The 21,978-nt window shown below is 54.8% G+C and overlaps 2 protein-coding genes across 2 annotated transcripts; one reads left to right on the top strand and one right to left on the bottom strand.

Annotated features, from left to right (window-relative positions):
- Positions 1-5,972: 5,972 nt before the first annotated feature.
- On the top strand, positions 5,973-14,117 carry TEX261 (testis expressed 261). The gene is made up of 6 exons (XM_079792325.1): positions 5,973-6,147; positions 7,118-7,197; positions 8,370-8,523; positions 10,302-10,369; positions 11,082-11,184; positions 11,353-14,117. Exons 1-6 carry the CDS (start codon positions 6,078-6,080, stop codon positions 11,466-11,468), a joined length of 591 nt encoding a protein of 196 aa, XP_079648451.1. The 5' UTR covers positions 5,973-6,077; the 3' UTR covers positions 11,469-14,117.
- A 617-nt stretch (positions 14,118-14,734) lies between these two features.
- Positions 14,735-20,945, bottom strand: ANKRD53 (ankyrin repeat domain 53; the record flags this gene model as incomplete). The annotated part of the gene is made up of 6 exons (XM_079791638.1): positions 14,735-15,421; positions 17,545-17,665; positions 18,101-18,265; positions 19,556-19,755; positions 20,061-20,181; positions 20,458-20,945. 6 exons carry the CDS (start codon positions 20,943-20,945, stop codon positions 14,735-14,737), a joined length of 1,782 nt encoding a protein of 593 aa, XP_079647764.1.
- Positions 20,946-21,978: the final 1,033 nt, after the last annotated feature.

Below are 21,978 nucleotides of genomic sequence, written 5' to 3'. Positions count from 1 at the left end.
AGCACTCGGGCAGCTTCCGGGAGGAGGGATGCTAAGTGGGTCCTTCACAGGAACTGGCTCGGCAGAGAGAAGGGGCAGGGGAGCTCTGTGTGTGAAGTAAAGGTTCAGGGAGGAGGGTCTGTGCAGGTCAGGGGCCCAGGATGAGAGGGTTCCTAGGGTTCCAGAGCCGTGACTCAGTGTCTCACCTGCGGGTAGAGCCAGGAAAGCTGCAGGGAGTTGCCCGGGGCTGGATAGGGGCTGGAAGGGAGGGGAGAAGGAAGGGCAGGCTGGGCAGGCTGACCACGCTACTGCCAACCTCTCTGCAGCCCTGCCTGACGGGAGAAGTGGGTGTGGGGACTCGGACTCCAGTGGCGCCATGCTCTCGTGTGCTCCTCTTTCTCGCAGGGCAGTGGCTCCCCTCCTGCTGTCCTGTGCAAACCCCGTGCAAATAGGGGGCTGCCCTCTGCAAACCCTGAGCAAATAGGGGGCAGTCCTGTGCAAACCCTGTGCAAATAGGGGGCTGCCCTGTGCAAACCCTGAGCAAATAGGGGGCTGCCCTGTGCAAACCCTGAGCAAATAGGGGGCTGCCCTGTGCAAACCCTGAGCAAATAGGGGGCTGCCCTGTACAAACCCTGTGCAAATAGGGGGCTGCCCTGTGCAAACCCTGTGCAAATAGGGGGCTGCCCTGTGCAAACCCTGTGCAAATAGGGGGCTGCCCTGTGCAAACCCTGAGCAAATAGGGGGCTGTCCTGTGCTAACACTCAGCAAATAGGGGGCTGCCCTGTGCAAACAAGGCACTTGAAAACTGCTGCTGCCTGGGTGCCAACCCAGACCATCTGACCCATTAGTCTGAGGCCTTAACGTGGCGCAGCCAAGACCCAGAACCACTCATGTCAGGGTTGGACGAGGAGGGAGTCAGTGCTGCCGGCAGTGGGACAGGTGGGGCTCAACCTTCAGGTCAGCATCGGTTGAGCCCTGGATCCTCCTCCCCAGGGGCAGTGAGGACACAGAAACTCGGTGGCGCTATGTGGAGAGGAAGCTGGGATAGGAAGGGCCTGAACTGGGATCTGCAAGGCCTAGGCCACACCCCACTGACTGTACCCTACTCACACCTCAGCCCCTGGCCTCCGCTGTCATCCACATATTGGGCTCACGCTTTTTTATTGTTGTTAATCCTCACCCCAGGATATATTTTCCATTGAGAGAGTGGAAGGGAGGGTGGGGGGAGAGAGAAACATCGACGTGAGAGAGACACATCAATTGGTTGCCTCCTGCATGCACCCCGACCTGGGCCAGGGAGTGAACCCCCAATGCAGGTACATGCCCTTGGCTAGAAATTGAACCTGAGACCCTTCGGTTCGCAGGCTGATGCTCTAACCACTGAGCAACACCCGCGAGGGCACCAAGTTGACATCTTAATGGCTAAGTACCACATACTGCATACAAGCTTATCCAGCTCTCTCTCTCTGGCTCTGCTTCCAGTTCTAGGAAAGAGAATCTGTTTGACCAATTGGGGTCAGGGATCGACCCCTTCAAGGGGTGATCCAGCAGAAGTATAGCTGCGGAGGTCACCCCTGTAGACGGATGGTTCTTGTGTGCCAGGCCCTGTGCCGGGCACTGGTGACACGGAAATGAGCAGACTCCCATGGCCTTCTCTGATAACATTTGAGCTGGGTCTTGAAGAATGAGTAGGAATTTTCCCGGTGAAAAGGTGGGGCAGGGTGCCATCAGTGAGGCAGCGGAGTCTGACTCTCAGGCAAGAACGCCACAGAAAGAGAAGGAACTGGCCAACTCTGTCTCTGTGCAGACAGAGAGCGAGAATGCCGAGGCACGAGGGGTCCCAACGGGGCACAGTGCTAACGTGGTTTGTTTGCATTTGATATGCATCATACCTCCTCCTCTTACTGCCACCGCCCACCCTCCAATGACCAGACTGAGGCTGGTGACAGAGAGTTTTGTTTTGTTTGCAAAGTAGGGCCCTGTGCTGCTCCAGACAAAGTAGCTAGGAAGGGAAAAAGAGGAGATTCGGCGGCAGCCCCTCAGCCTCCATGTGTTCATCCCCCTTTACTGGAGCTCAGGGAGGAGTGATGGATATGCTGCCCCCGAAGTTTGCAAACGTGAAGGAGGCAGGCAATGGGATGTGACAGAGTTCCATATGAGGAATGGCTACAGGAGAGGATGTGGGGGGGGGGGGGGAGAGAGAGAGAGAGAGAGAGAGAGAGAGAGAGAGAGAGAGAGAGAGCTCTGCAAGGGTTTTATGTGATGTGTGCAAAGTCCCAGACTGCTTCCCTTCCCCACCTCATTCTTTGCTGCCATTCCCCAGCCTCACACCCTCTCCTCACCCCTGCCCCCTTCACAGTCCTCTCAGGCCTAGCAGCTTAGCTGGAGACAATGCTGAGGCAATTAATAGAGCCCTTTGAGGACTTGTCACTAGAAAGCTCTTTAACTCAGCCACCTGAGTTGGGGCCCCAGGCATGTGACAGGGGTGGGGGAGGGCAGCTGCGTGGGTGGGGAGCAGAGGCATAGCAGAGAAACAGGGTCGGGAGGCCTAAATTGCAGGGACAAATAGATGATTATGGGCACAGCAGTGGTCATTGTTTTCATTGTTTGTGGGTTGTCTCTTGCTAGAATTTGGCTGTGCGAATTTGCTGCAGAGCCGAGAGCCGAGAGGTAAGATGTTAAATAACCTGCTGACTACATGGACGGTCACAGGAAAAATGCCTCTTTAGGATGTAGGCCCCTTAGAGAGGGGACACTGTGTGTGTTAAGGGTGGAGTGGAGTGGGAGGTAACATGTGCTTAAATCTTCCTACCCCCACACTGTGCTTCTTTTGGGGCTGGGGAGCTGGCAGGGAAGGAGCTACACAGGGACGGAGAGGATAAGGAGAGAAGAGGAACCTGGGTCTCCAGGCCTGTCTCTGCCTTCATGGTGTCTCACACAACAACCATTGTCTGTAGCCAGGCCAGCAGAGGCCCAGATGCTGATGTGGATCCTGGCGCCAACTGTGTATCATGTGTTTTTGTGCGCTCCTGGGGCTTGCCCTCCTGGCCCTGGAGGGCCCTTACTCCAAGACGGGCAGTTGTCTCTCAAAATTCCTGTAGGTTTTGAACGGGCCCAGGCTTCCGTCCTTCCAGTTCGTCTGACCACCACTAGAGGGCAGCAGCCGACACAGCCAGGCCCAGAGAATGTCAGCTGTCCACACACGCACCCTCCAGCCTTTTAAAAAAAATATATATATATATTTTATTGATTTTTTACAGAGAGGAAGAGAGAGTTAGAAACATCGGTGAGAGAGAAACATCAATCAGCTGCCTCCTGCACGCCCCCTACTGGGGATGTGCCCTTGACCACAATTGAACTTGGGACCCTTGAGTCTGCAGGCCGATGCTTTATCCACTGAGCCAAACCGGTTAGGGCCTCTCCAGCCTTTTCATCCGCATGTCTCTGACCTTCCCAGCCGCTGGGGATGCACTGGCCCCAGCCACAAAGGCCACTGGACCACAGAACCAAGTAACTGTCTGTCCCTGGCCTTGGGCTCAATGAAGGTGTAAGTCTGTGAGAGTGCGAGAAGGTGAGTTAGTGAAGATGCTGGAGGGGACCAAAGGTGATGGGAGGTGGCCAAAGACAGAACACTGAGGCATGCTCATTAGCTCTTATAAGTATAAAGGTAGAGGGAGAAGAGGGAGAGCCAGGAACCGAGCAGTCTGTAGGGAGACAAAGCAGGACCCAGCCCGCTGGTCAAATGGCACGTGATGACCAGGAGGCAGAATTACCCAGACAGCACAGGCAGGTGGCTTTAAGAGATCCAAGGAAACCACGTGGCTCATCGATTAGGGGTTTATATGGAAGCTACATCACGTAGGCATGATTGATTATTAACTCAATCTCCAGCCCCTTGTCCCTCCCTGGAGGGTGGGGGTTGGGGTTGAAAGTTCCAAGCTTCCAGTCGGCTTGGTCTTTCCCGAGACCAGATCCCATCCTGAAGCTATCCAGGAGCCCACTAATAGTCCCTTTGATAGAATAAAAGATGCTCTTATCACCCAGGAAATTCCAAGGGTTTTAGGAGTGAGACACTGCTATCACCTCCACCACTGAGGAAATGACAAGCGTTTTAGGAGTTCTGTGTCAGGAACTAGGGGCCAGAGACTAAATATATATATTTCTTATTATGTCACAGGTAGATTTTTCATGAGATCTGGTTTATATTATGCATTAATAAAGCATATATTATTACATCACACATTTAGTTTTCTAAAAAATACTTAGATATCTATATTTCAGTTTAACTTTTGTTGTTTCTTATGTGTTTTAAAATTTGTATTTATTTATTTTAGAGAGAGAGAAAAGGGAGAGAGAGAGTGAGAAATATCAACCCGTTGTTCCACCTATCTATGCACTCATTTGGTTGATCCTTGCATATGCCCCAACCGGGGATCGAACCTACAACCCAGGCGCATCAGGTTGATGCTCTAACCAACTGAGCCACCCAGCCAGGGTTTATCTTATGTATTTTTATCAAAAAAATGAAATTTACCATTTTAACATTTTAAGTGTACAGTTTAGTGGCATTAAATACATTCACACTGTTGTAGCACCATCCGTCTCCAGAACTTTCCATCTTCCCATTAAACACTAACTCCTCACGGCCCTCTCCCATCCCAACCACCGTTTTACTTTCTGTCTCTGTGAATTTGATCACTCTAGTACCTCAAATGAGTGGAAGCATACAATATCTGTCCTCTTGTGTCTGGCTTATTTCGCTTAGCATAATGTCTTCAAGGTTCGTCCATGTTGTATCAGGTGTCAGAATCGCAGGGTTTTTTTAAGGCTGAATAATATTTCATAGTATTTACTCACCACATTTTGCTTATCCATTCATCTGTTGGACATTTGCGTTGTTTCCACCGTCTGACTACTGTGAATAACGCTGTTATGAACATTGGTGTACAAATATCTCGTTGAGTCCCTGCTTTCAATACTTGTTGGTATACCTAGGAGGGGAGTTGCTGTAATTCTATGTTTAATTTTTTTAAAGATTATGTATTTATTTTTATGCATTAAAAATATTATTCTGAGACGAGAAGCATAGCATATGCGTACCCTATTTTTGCATGCCTGTCTCGGCCACTAGATGGGGGACTTCTTGACAAGGGCTGCCGGGCTCCGTGGGCCGCTTCAGTAACTCGTAGAGGTGTAGTAAATGCATTCAGCGCTTAGTAGGCGCCTTGGGTAGTCTGCACTGGGCGAGTTGTAGGCGATACAGAGGTGCAGACTGTACCCCAAAGGAACTCAGCCAGAGTGAGTGTTAGGCTTGAGGATGACTGATCAAAGGCGCCCCAACTCCTGCCTGTACGGCTTTCCAGATGTATAACCTGAGCCAAGGTAAACCTTCCTTGGCGCCAGCTACCCCATCCACGAAATGATCTACATCATCGAATCAATATCCATCAAGACCATAGCGCCTCAAAAAACAAAAACAAAAACAAAACAAAAAGCAAAAAAAACCCCATAAAAAACAAACAAAAAACAAACAAACAAACAGCGCCTCGCCTAGCACAGTGCCTGGAAAAAGGCACTCAACAGTTCTGTCCCCGTTAACCTGCGGGGCAAGAGAAAGCCTGTAGAAAACCTGCCTGGAGGCTTCTGGACTGGTGTTGCTGGGGTGGCGGGTGCGGGGAGAGGTGAGGTCAGGGGGCCCTCCCCTGCCCTGCACCCCTCTCCAGGCTGGCGCGGGAGTGCACAGGGAGGGGCCGAAAGTGGCCTTTCGAGCCCGTATACCGGCGCCGCATCTCCGCCGCTCTGGACCGTCCCGCCCGCCCGGGGTTGCATCACCGACCTCGGTGCAGCCCCGGGAGCCTGGCGATCCGCCCGCGCGCACCTCCCGGGGCAGCTGCAGTTGGCCCTCCGCCCCGGCGGGCGGCGCTACTCTAGACCCGGCCAGGGCGGCGCTCGGGCCCGGCTCCTCTCGGCGGCGGCGCACGGCAGTCCTGCCGTCCGCGGGGCGGGGACGCGGTAGCGGTGGCGGCGGCTCCCTGTAGTCCAAGCCCGAGCGCGCAGGCCCCTCCCGGCGGTCGGGGGCCGGGCGGGGCGGGGGCGCCATGTGGTTCATGTACGTGCTGAGCTGGCTGTCGCTCTTCATCCAGGTGTCCTTCATCACGCTGGCCGTCGGTGAGAGTGCGCGACCCCAGCCCGCGCGGGCGGGCTCCCACCCCGGCATCGGTGCTCGCGCGGGTCGCACCGCTGGGGCGCCGGAGCACCCGGAGACCCCTGCCTGGTGCTCCCGGCCCTCGCACCCCTCCTCCTGCCCCGCCTGGTCTTGCCCCTCCTGCTGACCCCAGCAGCCAGCCTGACCGCAGGTCCTTCCAGGTGTCACGCAGCCGCCCCGCAGCGCCGGGGGTGGCTCTCCAGGGCCCCGCGGGCGCACCGCCTACCGCTGCCGCGCCCACCCTCCTGGCCCGCCCGCGCCGAACTTTCCCCCGACTACCGCCGCCCTGTCGCCTGCGGGCTCGGGCCTTCGAACTTCTTACTCTAACTTTGACACGCTTCCCCCTTCTGGCTAGTTCCCACTGTGGATCTCAGCAGAGATCTCACCTCCTCCAGGAAGCCCACCGTGGGATTTGATGGTCCTACTTTCCCTAAAATAGCACTTGTCACCCTGGAATCCTCGGATTCCCCTCCTCCCCCTTCCCCCCACCCCCACCCCTAGTTGGGTCAGAAAGGGACTTGGCCTTGACTGCCTTCGCAGCACTCAGCCCAGCACCTGGCCCATATTAAGTGCCGGTCAGATATTTACTGAATGAGTGAAGAAATTCCTCTTTATGGGGTCAGAGGTTAGCAGAGTGCTGAGGCATCTGATACAGGATTCCACTTTTGTGAAATCTCTCCTTAGTTGCCCTAATGAAGTTTTACTCCTTCAGACTTTGGAGGGCAACACATGGGCTGTTTGGTTTGTTCCTTGACTTCTGGAGCCCATGTGGGGTAATGGGGACCCAGCTGCAGAGAAAGGGATGCGGTGATGGTGGGAGTGACCCTGGCTAATGTTCTCTCTGCTTGCTCCTCTTCCTGTCCCCCTCCCCCCCACCCCCCACCCCCCCCATCCCCCACCCCCCCACCCCCCCCACCCCCCACCCCCCTGCAGCGGCCGGACTCTATTACCTGGCGGAACTGATAGAAGAGTACACAGTGGCCACCAGCAGGATCATAAAATACATGATCTGGGTAAGTGGCCTCTTCCCCCAGGTTCACCCAATAGCTTCACCCTCACCTATGGCCCTGCCTCAAAAAGAAGTGGGGAAAGTGTGGCATGGATGATGAGTCCTTGATCCCTGCTGTTTCCTGAGGGTGCCACCCCTGTACCTTGCCCTGTTCCTTGGTCTCGGGGTCTCGGGGTCTGCTCTCCTGGGCCCAGGTCTTTGCCAAGTCGCGTTGCTTCACTGCAGACCCCATTCTCTGTCCCTTAAGGTGTCAGCTGAGTGCTCATTCTCTGTTGACAGGACCGTGGCTTTGCCTTTGCTTGGCTGTCTTCCACTGTCCCTAGCCCCTCGCTCTGCTCACAGCATTTAGAACTGAGAGGAACCTTAAGGACAGTTTTGAGTACTTGCTCATTGCCCTCTTTCTCGCTGGATCAAGGGAGTAGTCCTAAGAGGGAGATACCTTCCCTGGCCCAGGCCCTGCCCTCCCCAGGTCTCACGGAAAGTTTCTCTTTCTGAAGGCACAAAGCCTTGATGTCAAAGCCACAGGAGTGACTGCTGGTGGATAGAATCCTGCCGACTGCAGGAAATGTGGGGACGGGGGTGGGAGCACATGTGGACGGGAGCCCAGTGCCTCTCAGGTCACCAGGTGTCAGCAGCCACTTCCACTCTGAGCCTGGCCTGAGGTAGGAGAGGTGGAGACAAGTGGTGGCTCTCAGCTCTGGGTTCAGAGGTCCCGCTCATGGGTGTTGGTACAGGGATTTGACTTTCATTTAACCAACTGTCCTTTGTTAAGCACTGACAGCTAAGTCCTTCAGAACAGCGTTTTCATACTGCAGGCATGATTCATTATTGGGTTGTGTTACCAGTTCATTTGGTCATGATTAGCATAAAAGGTGGACTAGAAAAGACTAGAATTGAAATTTGAACTTGGATCATATGTATGTGTGTGTGTGTTTTGGGGTCAGTGTAAACGTTTTCTAACTGTGGGTTGCCGTCAAACATTTTGAGAATGGCATTGAAAGATGCTACCTTTTAAAGATGCCACCCGAGAGGCTAGGTGGGGAGATAGACCTGTGACTGAAATGAGGTGAGATTGAAGCATGAACCTAGTGTTGCCCCAAGTGGGCTGGGGGCTAATGAGTCCAGGAAGACTGCCTGGAAGAGGCTCCCTGCACTGTGTGCCTCTGGTTGTTTCAGTTCTCCACAGCTGTGCTGATTGGCCTCTACGTTTTTGAGCGCTTCCCCACCTGCATGATTGGCGTGGGCCTCTTCACCAACCTCGTCTACTTTGGCCTCCTCCAGACCTTCCCCTTCATCATGCTGACCTCGCCTAACTTCATCCTGTCGTGCGGTGAGAGGGGGCAGAGTTGAGGAGGCAACTGAGGTAGTTGGATGTGCCCAGCCCAGCTCATGGCACTGAAGGGGTTCTAGAGAAAGAGGCAAAGCACCCAGGTCCTCCACACATGTGAGAAGCCGAGAGCCCACCTGACTCAAGTGACTAGAATTTGGTGGGAGTGTGTGTGTGGGGGGGGGGTACTCAGACAGGGAGGGCTTTCTCAGGGAGGTAAGTATGAAGAAGGTTTGGGAAGAGAGAAAAGGTGGGCTTGCTGAGTACTTAGAGCCCCTAAGAAACTACTTGTTCAGGGAAAGTTCTAAGCCCTTCTCTGGCAGGCGGGCAGCTCCCATCCAGTCCTCTGGCCCAGCATTAGGACTATAGTTTCATGGGGCTGGGGGCCCCCTGCCCACAGCCTTGGGGTTGACGCATGTGTTGGGAGGACCCTGGCCTTCCTGCCTTTGCCCTGCCCCCACTCCCTGACCCTAGAGAGTCATTTCCCCTCTCTGGGCCTTAGCCTCTCCATTTGTTCAAAGCTGACGTGTAGGAGACTCAGTTGGCACAAGCAGATACTTAGAGATATTTGTAGGTATTCACAGAAAAGCTCTGGAAAGTTTTCGGTTACCAGCATTGCCTTTTCTCCCAGTAATCATTATGGGTCATCCTAGCCTTCGGTCAGGACATCAGATGGAATTGGGGGTTTTATAGAACTAGTTTTCTGTTTCTGTGGGAGAACCTGAGGATAATATTATCCACAGGAGGGCACAGTGTGAAAGCTAGACCTGGTCTCTTCTCTGCGTGCCTTGGTATGATTTTGCCAAAGGACTTATTCAGCCCTTCCCTGGAGACCAGGCCCTTTGGCATCTTTTTAGGGAAGAGGGTCCTCCACCCCAGTCCCCCCACTCCTGTCCCTAGCAGCAGGCTGCCCTTCAGGTGCCTTAGTTTTTCTGAAAGATTTTGTGGGCATAAGGCACCATCCTGCCTTCCAGCATCTCCTAGTGCTTGAGTGCTTAGGCAGGGTCGCGCCGCGGTCTCTGCCTTGGAAGGGAGAGGCAAGGGAGGAGACAAGAGTTGGCTGAGAGGTGTATGTGATGGGTGCTCATGGGGATGCTTTGTTCTGGTGCCTGCCGTTGACCAGGCTGGGATCAGGCCGGGGTGCCTGTCTTGAGCAGCCTGTCCCCAGGATCTGCTCTCTCTCTCCCCACCGCATAAATTCGGCTGCACACTAAGGAGGTGTGTGGGGTCCAGAACATATGAGTTTAGACCAGTGGGCCTTACCTTGGGGCAGGTTAAGGGAAGACCCTCTCCCCCAGAATTTTGAGGAACCCTCAGACTGCACCCCCAAAGTGTCTAGCAAACTGTGCCCTTTTATTTTTGAGGAGTGCTCTTCATTTGAGGCGTCCTCCCTGCTGCCGAGTTTGGAGTGGATCTCAGGGGAGTATGTGACCTCACACCCGTGACTTCCTGCACCCACTACCCACAGGAGAGCACTTTAGGACTCACTGAAAACCAGCTTAATGGTCATGGTGCTTTGGAGGATGCAGCACTGAAGTCTCTTTTTTTATAACATACCCAGGGCTTTCCCTGCCTTCTGATTTTACTCATAAATGCCCTCTGCAGTGGGCGGGTGGGGGCTAACTCGCCCATTTTAACAAACAGAAAACTGAGTCTTTGAGTCGGGTGTAAAGTTAGGACTAAAACTCAGGGCTCCCAACTCCCTGGAGCCTTTTGAAAGTTAAAAGTCCGGCTTTTATGTTATTCCCCCCAGACTAACTGACTCTCCATTCCCTCAACAGGACTAGTGGTGGTGAATCATTACCTAGCATTTCAGTTTTTTGCGGAAGAATATTATCCTTTCTCGGAGGTAAGAAGCATTTAGTACATCAAACTACTAACAGGGACAGAAGGATAAAGGGGACTTGCATGATTTGCTTTGTGAACCTAGCTATGATTTGAAACTGAGCCCATTGAGGGATAACACATTGTTTAAAACTTAGTATAGATGATTTTAGAAGGCAGTGTGGAAGAGGAGCAGGGATCCCTTCGGCTGAGATGGGGAGACACCGCTCTCCCCTAGTGAGTCCTTTGGGTCTCCCAGGCTCCCCGCCTAACACCCGGAGGTCAGGAAGGGTGGGTGGAGTGGCCTTATGTGATGCAGATTTCACAGGGTTGGGTGGGCTGCAGCCCCAAACCCTGGTTCCCCCCAGAGCCCTGCCAAGGCCTTCTCCTCTCAGGATTTCCATACCCTGCCACTGCAGTCTGGACCCCTGGGGAAGAACAAGATCGCTTCTTTGGGGAGTGTGGGTCAGAGAAGTGTGTCAGAATTCCTGTCCTAGCGACCAATAATTGGGGATTGTGGCTACATGAGTCCTCCTCAGCCTGCACCTTTCCCCACTGTCCTCTCTCCATGTGTGAGGATGTCCTGTCTCTGCTTCCCAGGCCCTGGCCCCCTTCAGAGACCAGGTGTGGGGGCTTCTGTGCAGTCTTGACCACCTCTCTCAGCTACAGCGTGGCCATGTCCAGCCCACCCTTGGCACCTCCGGGGGCACCCTCTTCTCAGTGTCTCTCGTTGCTAGGTCCTGGCCTATTTCACTTTCTGTCTGTGGATAATCCCGTTTGCGTTCTTCGTGTCACTGTCGGCTGGGGAGAACGTCCTGCCCTCCACCGTGCAGCCAGGAGGTGAGAGGGCTGTGTGCGGGGTCTCGGTGGGAGGACGCCAGCAAGGCCTGAGTCGGCTGGGGGAGCCGGAGCCCCGCCCTGTGACCGAGACACTCGGGTTTCAGGTGGGTAGGGCTGTGCTCACTTTCAGACACACACACACTCATCTCCCTGCCTGTGTCTCCACAGATGACGTGGTCTCCAATTACTTCACCAAAGGCAAGCGGGGCAAACGCTTAGGGATCCTGGTTGTCTTCTCCTTCATCAAAGAGGCCATTCTACCCAGTCGTCAGAAGATGTACTGACGCCCCTGGGGGGGGGATGTTGGGGCGAGATCAGGAGAGTCGGGCTCTCTGTGAGCCTAGAAGGTTCCTTCCCCCAGCCCTGGCCTGACTTCCTGCAAGTCTCCCTGGAGCCTCCATCCCCACCTTCCTCAGGATGCTCAGCTGGGCTCAGATCTGATGCTGCTAGAGGCCGTGACCTCAGAGGCACCAGGGAGGGTGGCGGAGCCTGCGTGGCTGGAGGCCGTGGCCCACCTGGCTGTGTAGAAGCTGAGCTCCTGTGGCCCGCCCCACCCTTCCATGCTGGGTCAGGAGGTTCTGGCTCAGTCGAGGTGGGCAGGGCAGGGGCCTTGAAGCTGGAGAGCAGACAGTGATAGGGTCTTTGGGCGGATGGCCATGGGGCAGGGCCATGGCTTGGCAATTCCCAGGAAATAGTTTTTGCTGTTCAACTGTGATTTCTGTCCAAGTCTGATTCCTGTTTGAATAAAGATTCTAGGTGGCACTGTTGCCTTAATCCCCTGAAAGTTCATCTTCCTTTCTTCCTGCTGACCTTCTGCCCTGTACTGGATGGGCTTTTCTGCTGCAGGGGTTCCTGTTCTGGGATCGGGCCTTGCCTTTCTGAAGGGACTGTTCTTACGTCCCTTAGTGGGAAGGGGGCAGAATGAAGAGCTGAGCCTGGTTAGGGGGTGGGGAGTGGCAGGTGGAGGCAGCCTTTCTTATGCCCTCCCCCGCCCCCCCCGCCCCCCCCCCCCCGTCTTTTCTTCTATCTCTTCTTTCCCCAAGGCTCCATGACTGTCAGGCGGGGGGCAGAGAGAGAGAGCAGTTTGGGACTGGGTTAGATTTTCAGAGCAACATCTACAATGCCCTATTTATAAGTCTTCCCCTGGAGAAAAGGAGTGGTTTCTGGCAGAATTCTATGTCAGGCTCAAGGAGAAACAAAACTCGACCGCCAGCAGCCTGGGCTACAGCCTGTGTTTTAAGAAATAGGCCTAGTGGAGGAAGCCGTGTGTCACTGAGAGCCTGGCCCTCTTTCCTGTGTGCTCGGCTCCTGAGGAGATGACCTCAGGCTTCTAAGAAGGCAGGCAAGGTCCCAGGCACAGACCAGCATTTGTTAACCTTGCACTCCAACTACAGTGCCTTGCAGATACTCAGCAGTACATACCGGAATGAAGTCCCCGTGAGAGCCGTTACTGGCCATGTCTTATACCTCACAGTGAGGGTAGCAGGTGCAGCGACGGGCTGCACACGTGTAGTATCTTTAAGTCTCTGTGCTGCACATCTTTCCTCCACATCCTGCCTCAAGTCCCACTGTAGCCCTTCACTTCCTTGGCTCGAGCATTTCCTGTTCTCTTAACACCAGCCTTCCCCTTTCCCTGGAAGGAGCAGCAAGCACATCTGGGTCTTCTCTCAGTGGGAATTAGGTTGACAGGCCCCTTCATCCTATGCAGTCTAGGGGGGGGGGGCCCAAGGTCGACACGGGGCCAACACCATCCTCACTGCTGGGCCACAGCTGGCCCTGCTCTCTCCCTCACTGTCCTCTTGGTTCCTCACCCTGAGGACGTGGCTCCACCTCCTCCATTCGCTCCACTGTCAGTGCGCTCGCTCGCGGGGTTGCCAGTGGTCTTTCTGTGCAAATCCAGTGAGCCCTTCTCCCCCCTTACGGGGTCTCTGCAGCACCCGACAGGGCTGACCACCCCAGCTCCTTGAATCGCACTTCTGTGGCCGTTTCTCCTCCTACCTCTGGCTTCTTCCGGTGTCCTATGCAGGCGTCTCCACTCGCCCACGCAGTGGGGTTTCTCAGGGTCCTGTCCTGGGCTCCCAGGAGCCCGTCCATGCTCATGGCTTTGACTCTTCGCCAAGGAAGTGAGAGTTGACTTCCAGCCCCAACACCCCTCCTGGGCTTCTGAACTGGTTCTGCCGCCTTTGGGTGCACAAGCTCCTTCACAGCCCAGGTGGCGCCTGCTGTCCTCTGCGCACCTGCCCCTTTTGGGTACCTGCTGTGGCCCCAAGATCACTCAGGAGCCAAAACAGAAACCGCTTTTTATCCCTGCTTTCTCCTTTTGCCCCCCACATCCAATCTCTAAAAACTGTCAAGTTTGCCTCCTTAACATCCCTTGATTAGAGTAGAGCCACTCCCACTGTCATCAACTTTCACCTGGGTTATTGTGACAGCCGCCTCCTGCTTCTCTGTCCCACAGCTAGAGTTGTCTTTCTAAAATGCATAGTTGATCAAGTCACTTCCTGGCCTGCAGCCTCCCATGGCTCCCCTCTGCCTTCAGGACAAAATCCAGACCCTTAGCATGGCTGTGAAACACGTGGTATCCCTCTTCCTGCTCGCCTCTCTGGCCTCATCACTTGCCATCTTGCTCTCTAGGTCCTGGCCTCCTGTACCCAGAGATGCCACTTTGATTCCCCTTCTATTCACCAGGGCATCTTCGTTAGTTCTCAACTTAAGATTTTACTTCGTCCAAGGAGCTTTTAAAGTCCCCTCCCCCTGCCCACGCCAGCACACCACACACATCACTGTGGGCTTACTTGCCTGTGTACTGGTCTGTCTCCTTACTAGACTGTAAGCTCCTTGAGGGCAGGGACTGTCCTTCAGTTTTTGTATCAACAGCGCCTCGCTTGGTGCCTGGCACATAGAAAGCACTCAATAAATGTTTGTTTAATGAGTGATTTGTAGTGATGTGTACAGCGGGTAGCAGGGATGCAGGCGAGCTTCCTGGAGGAAGGACAAGTGTGTTTATGATCTCAAACTAAAGCCATGGGTCCTTTCTTCCTCCCCCACACGTGCCCCTGTGCCTCCCTGGCCTGCGGAAGCCACCGTGGCAGGGAAGCCACAGCAGGTGACACGTTAGCCGTCTTCCACCCCATTCTGGCTCTGGAGGTGAAGCATGAGGCCTGGAGTGTGTAGCAGAAGGACTTAGTCTGAACAGGAGGCAGATTTCCCAGGGGTTCCTCAGCCTGTCCCTGGTGGGCTGTTTGGAGGGAGGGAGGAGCAGAGGGGACACCAAAACGTTACTTTCACAATGCCAGAGCTTAGGATACAGACGGACCCCCTCTCTGAGATTTGGGCTGCTGCCCTAATTTGAATCTCTTAGGTGGGTCTCCAAGGATCTGGGCTTTTGTTGGGGGGCAGGGGCTCTGATCCTTCATCTCGGGAATGGGAAGCCTGTGGCCACTCTTTCCCTTGTTCCCTGTCCGCAACATAAATGACCACACCTCAGCCTTCACTAGGCTGCCTCAGCTCGAGAGGCTACCAAAATAAGTTTATGGGGGGTGGGGGGTGGTTAGGGGCAGGGCAGAATGGGGAGCCCTTGATGGGCTTGCACTGTTGCCAGGAAGGTTTCATCAAATGTTTCACGTAAGTTCATGGCCAGAGTGTCAGTCCAGAAGGTGTTGTCGCCCAAGTACCGCTTCCGGTCCACGTCCCTTATGCTGACCGAGTGGAAGCCCTGGGGCACCTTCATCCTGCACGGCCGCACCTGAGGGTACAGCTCACGGACTATCACCTCCAAGGGCAGCCGAGGCACAGGGGCCACCTGGTTGCCAGCCGCCGTGCGCAGCTGCGCACCACCTTGCCCATCAGACCTGATCTTGAGGAATCGGCGGAAGTCGTGCTCCAGGCTGGGGTCTGGATGCACACCCAGACGGATGCCCGGTGGGGAGCCGATCTGGGCGGTGGGGGATCTGGCGGGGTTGTTGCTAATATTCCACGGCTTGGGCTGCCTCACTGTGGGCTGCTTGTAGAGGGGTGTGGCTGTCAGCGGGGGCTGCAGGTTGGGCTGTGGTATCTGTTGCAGGTGCTCCTCTGGGGAGGGGTGGAAGCTCTTGGGCAGCTTGGGGGTCTTGGAGACGGCCCAGGGAGGGGCTTGGGGCTCTTGCTCAGTGCTGTGGGTCAGAGATTGGCCTCGAGGCAGTAGCTTGCGATGGAGCCACTTCTTGAAATCAGCTTGTCTCAGAATTTGTAGTTCTTTCTGCAATGTCAGAGGCGTGAGATAGTGGAGGAGGGCTGCTCCCTCTGTCTCCGGTGGAAGGAGAGCCTGTGGCGATAGCCCTTGGAAACCTCGGGTGTGATTGGTCAGACAACGTCCTACCCTAGGGAGCTCTGAGTCTGATGGGGAATTCCCCTGCCTAATGGGAGCCCTTGTTCTGATGGGGAGACAACTATTGCCCCAAGGGAGCCCCTGAGCTGAGGGGCTCCAACCTGACGGAGACCCAGCCTCCACCCTCGGTGAGGTCTTCAGCTGGAAGGGGAAGATGCCGTCTCTGCCCTACAGAAAACCTTGCATCTCGAGGGAGGATCCCATATTGGTAGAGAAGACACATCCTGCCCTAAGAGTCTCTGGTTTGATGGGAGAGAAAGGCCTATGAGAAGTGCAAGCTGCATCCTTGACCCTGGATGGAGAAAGCAGAAAGGCTGGGAAGGCCTGGAGCTGGGTGGCGCTAATCTGGGCCGGCTTCTTGGAAGGAGTTAGTTGGCCTTGAGCAGTCATGTAGGGGGACACAGTTAGCTGGCTCTCCAGGCTGGGTGGGAATCACTTGGTCTAGCTGTCTGTTCTTGCTTCCACTACAGTTGAACCTTCAGCTCATCACAGAACTGTCCCCTCCCCACCCCCTGTTTCATGGCTCACTCCCCAGGCTGTTGCTAAGCTATCAGGTGGTTTGGAGACTGACCCAGCTCTGGAGGTAGGTTCTGATTAGGCTAAGCCTCTCATAATAATCCCATCAGCCTTGCCCCAGACCTAGGTCAGTCAGCACATGGCTTTCCTTTAGCTTGAGGGATTGGAACAAGAGTGGACATATGATCCAACTGAGGCCAATAAGAGATGAGGGGAGATCTGCAAGGGCCTTATGGGAAAGTTTAGAGACAGGAACAGATGGGCTTTGCCTATTCTGGACACAGGTGACTGTGAGGACGGAGAGGAGGTAGGGCTGAGAAAACGAGAGAAGTGCGGCCGGAACAGAGCTGGAGCCCTAGATTTGCCAGCTCCCAAGCCCTCCCCACTTCTGGATCCACTTAGGGTTCCCAGCATCTTCTTTCTGGGTTTTCTGGGTCTTGCATCCTATGTAATTATACCTGCTTAAAATCCTTTAGTGACTCTTCTTCCCCAGCCAAGGCCTGTCATTGACCTGGGCCCCTGCCAAATCTCTAGCTTGTCACATCAGAACCCCTGACTGCACTGAATTTGTACTTCTTGGCATACACACTTCTATGTGTCTCTATCCCCACCCCCCCGGCCCCCCCCGCCCCAAACACAGGGCTGTCTGTTCCTTCAGCCCTACTTCCTCATATGGCCAACTGCTACCCATCGTTAAAGACTCCTCTTAAGTATTATCCTTCTGGCACCTCCTGAGCCCCCTTCTCCTCTATGGGAATATAGCCCACCTCCTCTACTAAACTCTAAGCTCCTTGAGTGAGATACCACCTCTCATTGGTCTTTGGAGCCTCAGGGTCTAATAGGTGCCCAGCAGAGAGTATGTTGGAAGGTTGTTTTTTTAATCTTCACCCCAGGATATTTTTTCCATTGATTTTTAGAGAGAGTAGAAGGGAGGGAGAAGGCGGGGGGGGGGGGGGGGGGGGAGAGAAACATCAATGCAAGAGACAGACATCTATTGATTGCCTTCCACAGGGGCCCCTACTGGGTCGGGGGAACCTGCAACTGAGGTACATGCCCTTGACCGGGAAGCGAACCGAGACCCTTCGGTCTGCAGGCCAATGCTCTAACCACTGAGGAACCAGTGAGGGCAAGATGGGTCTTTTTAACCAGTGTACTTCCCAATAAGGCAAGGACCCAGGTCTCATTAGAGATTCTCCTCCTCACCAGAAGGGGGCACTGCACTAGGGGGGAGGGGGCTTCATAAATGCTTGCTAATTTAAGCTGCTTTAGCTTTCTAACAAAAGACAAGACTTTTGACCTAAAGAAGTGGCTTCTTAGGGTAGAATTTTAGTCAGAGGACAGGGAGAAGGAGGCTATCTGGATGGGACTGCTTCTCGTCACTAACTGCACATGCGGTTCATGCCTCATGCGGTTCATGCCTCTGCTCACATGCCTAGGTAGCAGCTGATGCCCGGTGCCTCGGCAGCCCTGCCCCTTACTTGATACTCAGTCTGGTAGTCCTGCTCCATGAGGGCCAGCTGGCCTTTGAGCCTCTTCAGCTTCCCCATCTCACAGGCAAAGTCCTTCTTGTCCCGTTTCCACATGGCATCCTTCAAGAACCTGGTGCCAAGGTGAGGGTGTGTCATCCTCAGTGACTGGGCTTCAGCCTGGAAGACTGGCTGCTGCTGAGGGCCAGGGAGGGCATGGGAGGGGCTGCCAGAGATGAGATGAGCAACATGATGCACCCCCACTGTCCAAGGCCCCTCTGGCTAACTACTTCCTGTGCGGTGAGAGGCAAGTGTCTGAGGGACTGATCACTACCCTCCTGATGAGGAGCCAGGGGCAGGAAGGCAGTGCCAAACCAAAGGGGTGAGGCCTGTGAAAGCCCCTGGGAATAATATCCTGGGAAGGGGCCAACTCCCAAGACTTAACTGTCCCCCCTCCGCCACTGGCTTCCCAGACCCCCCTCCTAAAGGCTCTGCCGTGGGTGAGGACCCCAGGGCCAGGGCTGGGAGAGGGAAGGGGTGGCAGGCTGGAGGTGGTTCTCACACTCACCGAGCACAGACGCGGTGGTTCCATATTTTGCAGTAGTCGATGGGCTTGCAGCCTATGGCGTCTCGGGCGTGGACATTGGCGCCATTCTTCACCAGGACCTTCACACAGCTCAGCAGGCCCTCCCGGGCTGCCAGGTGCAGCGGTGTGGAGCCATTGCGTGTCTGACTGTGGAGGCCCGCCAAGGGGAAGAGGGCAGTGAGGAAGGACCAAGGGCATCTATCCGTCAGGTTGGCGGGCAAACCGGCTTCCAGGCCTGCTCTGCCACCAGCCCATCGGGTGACCCTGGCATGTCCCTTCTCTGTCCTCAGCTGTAGGAGGGGGATTTGGACTAAGACCAGTTATGGGGGTGTGGACAGTGCAGAGCTGCTGGAAGGAGAGCTGGGTCTGCTGGACCTCAGAGACCCCTAACCTCATCCTCGGAAATCACCCAGCCCTCCTGCCTCTTCCCCATGCCCGGCCGTGGCCCACAAGCCTGTGCGCCCTGGGCCCTGCCTCATCCTCCACCTCATCCTCTGACCTTGCCCCACTCTTTCCTAACACGTGGCCTTTGCACATGATGTTCACTCTGCCCGGGACACTTTCCTCTGGCTCTTTGCATGGCTGGCTCACCACCTTCAGGTGGGACTTTAAATGTCACCACCTTAGAGGTGACTGTCCCTTCCAAAGAGCCTCTCCCCGCCCTTTCACTTCCCACCCCACACCCTGTTTGTTCTCTTCATACTCGGTCATTTTCTTCACTCATTATTGTGCTCATTTACTGTCTGCTCCTGCACTCGGAGGCTATCAGCTTCATGAGGGCAGGGAACACTTCTGTGCGCTCCCTGCCGTATCCCTCACCTCTGGCACGGCACTTAGCACGTAGTCTGTGCTGTGTGAGTGAACGCAGTCTCCTGTCTGCCACCCAGGCACTTCCCATGCATTTTCTCAAGAATCACAAGAGTGACAGGCACTGGCATCCTCCCAGATGTTAGTTGAAGACACTGAGGCAGTAAATAGCTCCCAAGCTTTGCCGTAAACACATGTGGAGCTTTTAAAGCTTCCAAAGCCTGGGCCACGCCCCAAACTACATAACCCTTTGCACTCGCTTGCTTTTTTCTCGATTCCTTTATTCTAATGCTAACCGTGTCGAGTCACACTCGACATCCGAGTGCAAAAGGTTAAGTTACAACCTGGAGACTGGCACTCAGGCACTGGGCTGTTTGAAGCTCCCCAGGTGGTCCCAATGTACTGAAGAGCAGTGAGGTTGAGGGTGGAGTGATTTGCTTGGGATCTCGATGTTTGCTAGCAGATGGCAAAGCTGGGGTGTGAACTAGGCCTGACCTCTCCCAGAGCCCAATTTCTTAACTGGTACGCCCTGTGGGCTTTATGTGGGACCCAATTCTTGTCCGTCCGCAGCCCCTCTGCCTGTCCCGCATGGATCTGCCCAGCCTTCACGCGGACGCAGGCTGGACTCACGTGTTGAGGGCTGCCCCGTGCTGAAGCAGATAGCGAATGCACGGGAGGACCACGTTCCTGTTTTCCTTGTGGATGACGAGGTGTAGTGGTGTCTGGCCATTTTTGGTGGGCAGGTCCACGGGAAACTGGTACTCCTCTACCAAGACCTGCAGGCATTCTAGGTTGCCCTTTTGGGCTGCAAAGTGGATGGCAGTGAAACCCTGTGGCGGCCAGAGGAGGGCAGGAGGGGGCTGAGCAGGAGGGGGGCCCCAGGGTCCAAAACCGAACCTAGGTAGCAGTTCCTTGGGTTTCCCCTGCCCCCCAGGAGTCACTCACACCCCTTTCCCACACTAGTTTGTGCTCACTCTTCCTTGATGCCCCCAAATGGCCCTCTCACAGTGGGGAGGTGAAGCAGGACGACCTACCCAGAAAAGGATACCTCCGGGTGCTCTCTGCCAGGTGAGCACTCTGTGAGGAGCTCCGGGTGGGAGGGGAGGATCCTTGCTCCTGCACACCAAAGCCTTACCTTGTTATCGGTGAGGATTCCCTTAAGGTCCGGATTCAGACAGAACCGCAACCATTCCAGGTTGCCCAAGGCGGCTGCGAACCACTCGCAATAGCTGCCATCCGCTCGCTCCCTGACCAGGCTGGAGTCAGCGCGGGGGTGGGGAGGAAGGAGGGAGTGATGGGGAGCAGCGCAGGTCCTCATGGCTGGGCCCGGGCTGGCTGGCCGGCCGAGCGAGGAGGAAGCTGCAGCTCTCCTGAACCGCCCCCGCCCCTCGAGAAGCCGGCCCGGGCCCCAGCCCAGCTTTCCGGGCCTCTCAGCAGCCCCCACCCATCCGCTCCGCTCCAGGCCCTGCCCCTCCCGGGAGGCGCCGGGCGGGTTCCCACGCTGCAGCCAGGCCACCTACTCCCCTGCTCACCTGGGCTTTTTGAACGTAGAGCTACTCCTGGAGACTCTCTCCTCCGACTTTACGGAGGCGCGTGCTGTCTCCACCGACTTGACGGAGGCGCGTGCTGTCTCCACCGACTTTACGGAGGCGCGTGCTGTCTCCACCGACTTGACGGAGGCGCGTGCTGTCTCCACCGACTTTACGGAGGCGCGTGCTGTCTCCACCGACTTGACGGAGGCGCGTGTTGTCTCCACCGACTTTATGGAGGCGCGTGTTGTGGGCGGGGGCTGCGCGCTCCTCCTCTCCCAGCCCCCGCCCACGGAGTAGCACCGCAGAGTCTCCAGGGTCCTGCGGGCCAGCGGAGCCGCGAACTCGTGCTGCGGGCGGGGCGGGGGCGGGGCCGAGCCAGGGCGACGGCGAGGGCCCTGGCCTCTGCCGAACCTGACGCCCCCGCCGCCCGCGCTCACTCGTCCTGGAAACTCGGCATCAAACGCGCCCGCCGCAGACCGAAAGGCCATCGCCTTTGTTTCTGATTGTGACATTAATGAGTGCGGATTGTAAAACAAAAACAAAAACAAAACAGAAGACAATGAAGAAAGCAAAACCACAATCCCACCACTCGCAGAAATCGCGGTCTATTACGACACGTTACATCACTCAGGGTTATATTATGAGCTAACTTCGACCGACCTCCCCCTTAACAAACGCACATTGTGACGTAACCCTGGCCCAACCTCAGGACGGATGCGCTGTCATTTCACACTCGCGCTGCAGGGAGCAAAATGGCTCCTCTTTGGCTGTTTCCTCCGCATGGATTCCTGGAAGTCGAATTACTGGGTGACAGGGAATGAACATTTTATTAGCTGTTGACATGTTTCCAAACTGCCCTCCAGCAAGGTTTTACACATCAGCGGTGTGACAGGTTACTTGGGGCAAGTTACGTGACTTCTGTATCTCAGTTTCTGCATCAGCAAAAGGGGATAACGGAACCCAATTCACAAGGAGGGAAGGGATGCAAACAATGAGAGGAGGCTGGCTGAGGAATTTGCTATTAAAAGGAATTCTTCCAACCAGCACTGGATATCACGATTTTAAATAAATGTTCACTAATTTGTTAGTGGCAACAGTGTTCTAATTTGACTCTTTGCCAGCAAGGGTTAAACAATTGATTATCAGTGTTTTTCTCTTCTGGGACTTAATGCACCTCTTTTATTTCTTCGAGGGACTTAATGTATCTCTTATTGACTTATAAAACTTATTAACATAGTAACCCTTTATATATTTTTGTTGTTAGTATTTTCCTCAGTTTGCCTTTTAACTTTTTACAATATACAGTAGTCAATCAGTGTTGCTTGAGTCAGTGTTGTTACTGAACAATCTATATTCTCACCCCTTCTCTATTAAAAATGGGAAAAGGACCTGAATAGACATTTCTCTAAAGAAGATATATAAGTGGCCAATAAGCACATGAAAAGAAGCTCAATAATGATCATAAGGGAAATAAAAATAAAAATCACAGTGAGCTATGTCACACCCACCAGAATGGCTATA

This window comes from Cnephaeus nilssonii (genome assembly GCF_951640355.1).
Source record: "Cnephaeus nilssonii genome assembly, chromosome: 15".
Taxonomy (NCBI): Eukaryota; Metazoa; Chordata; class Mammalia; order Chiroptera; family Vespertilionidae; genus Cnephaeus; species Cnephaeus nilssonii.
Note: the sequence above shows the minus strand (reverse complement) of the source record. Positions and strands in the feature narration are given on the sequence as shown.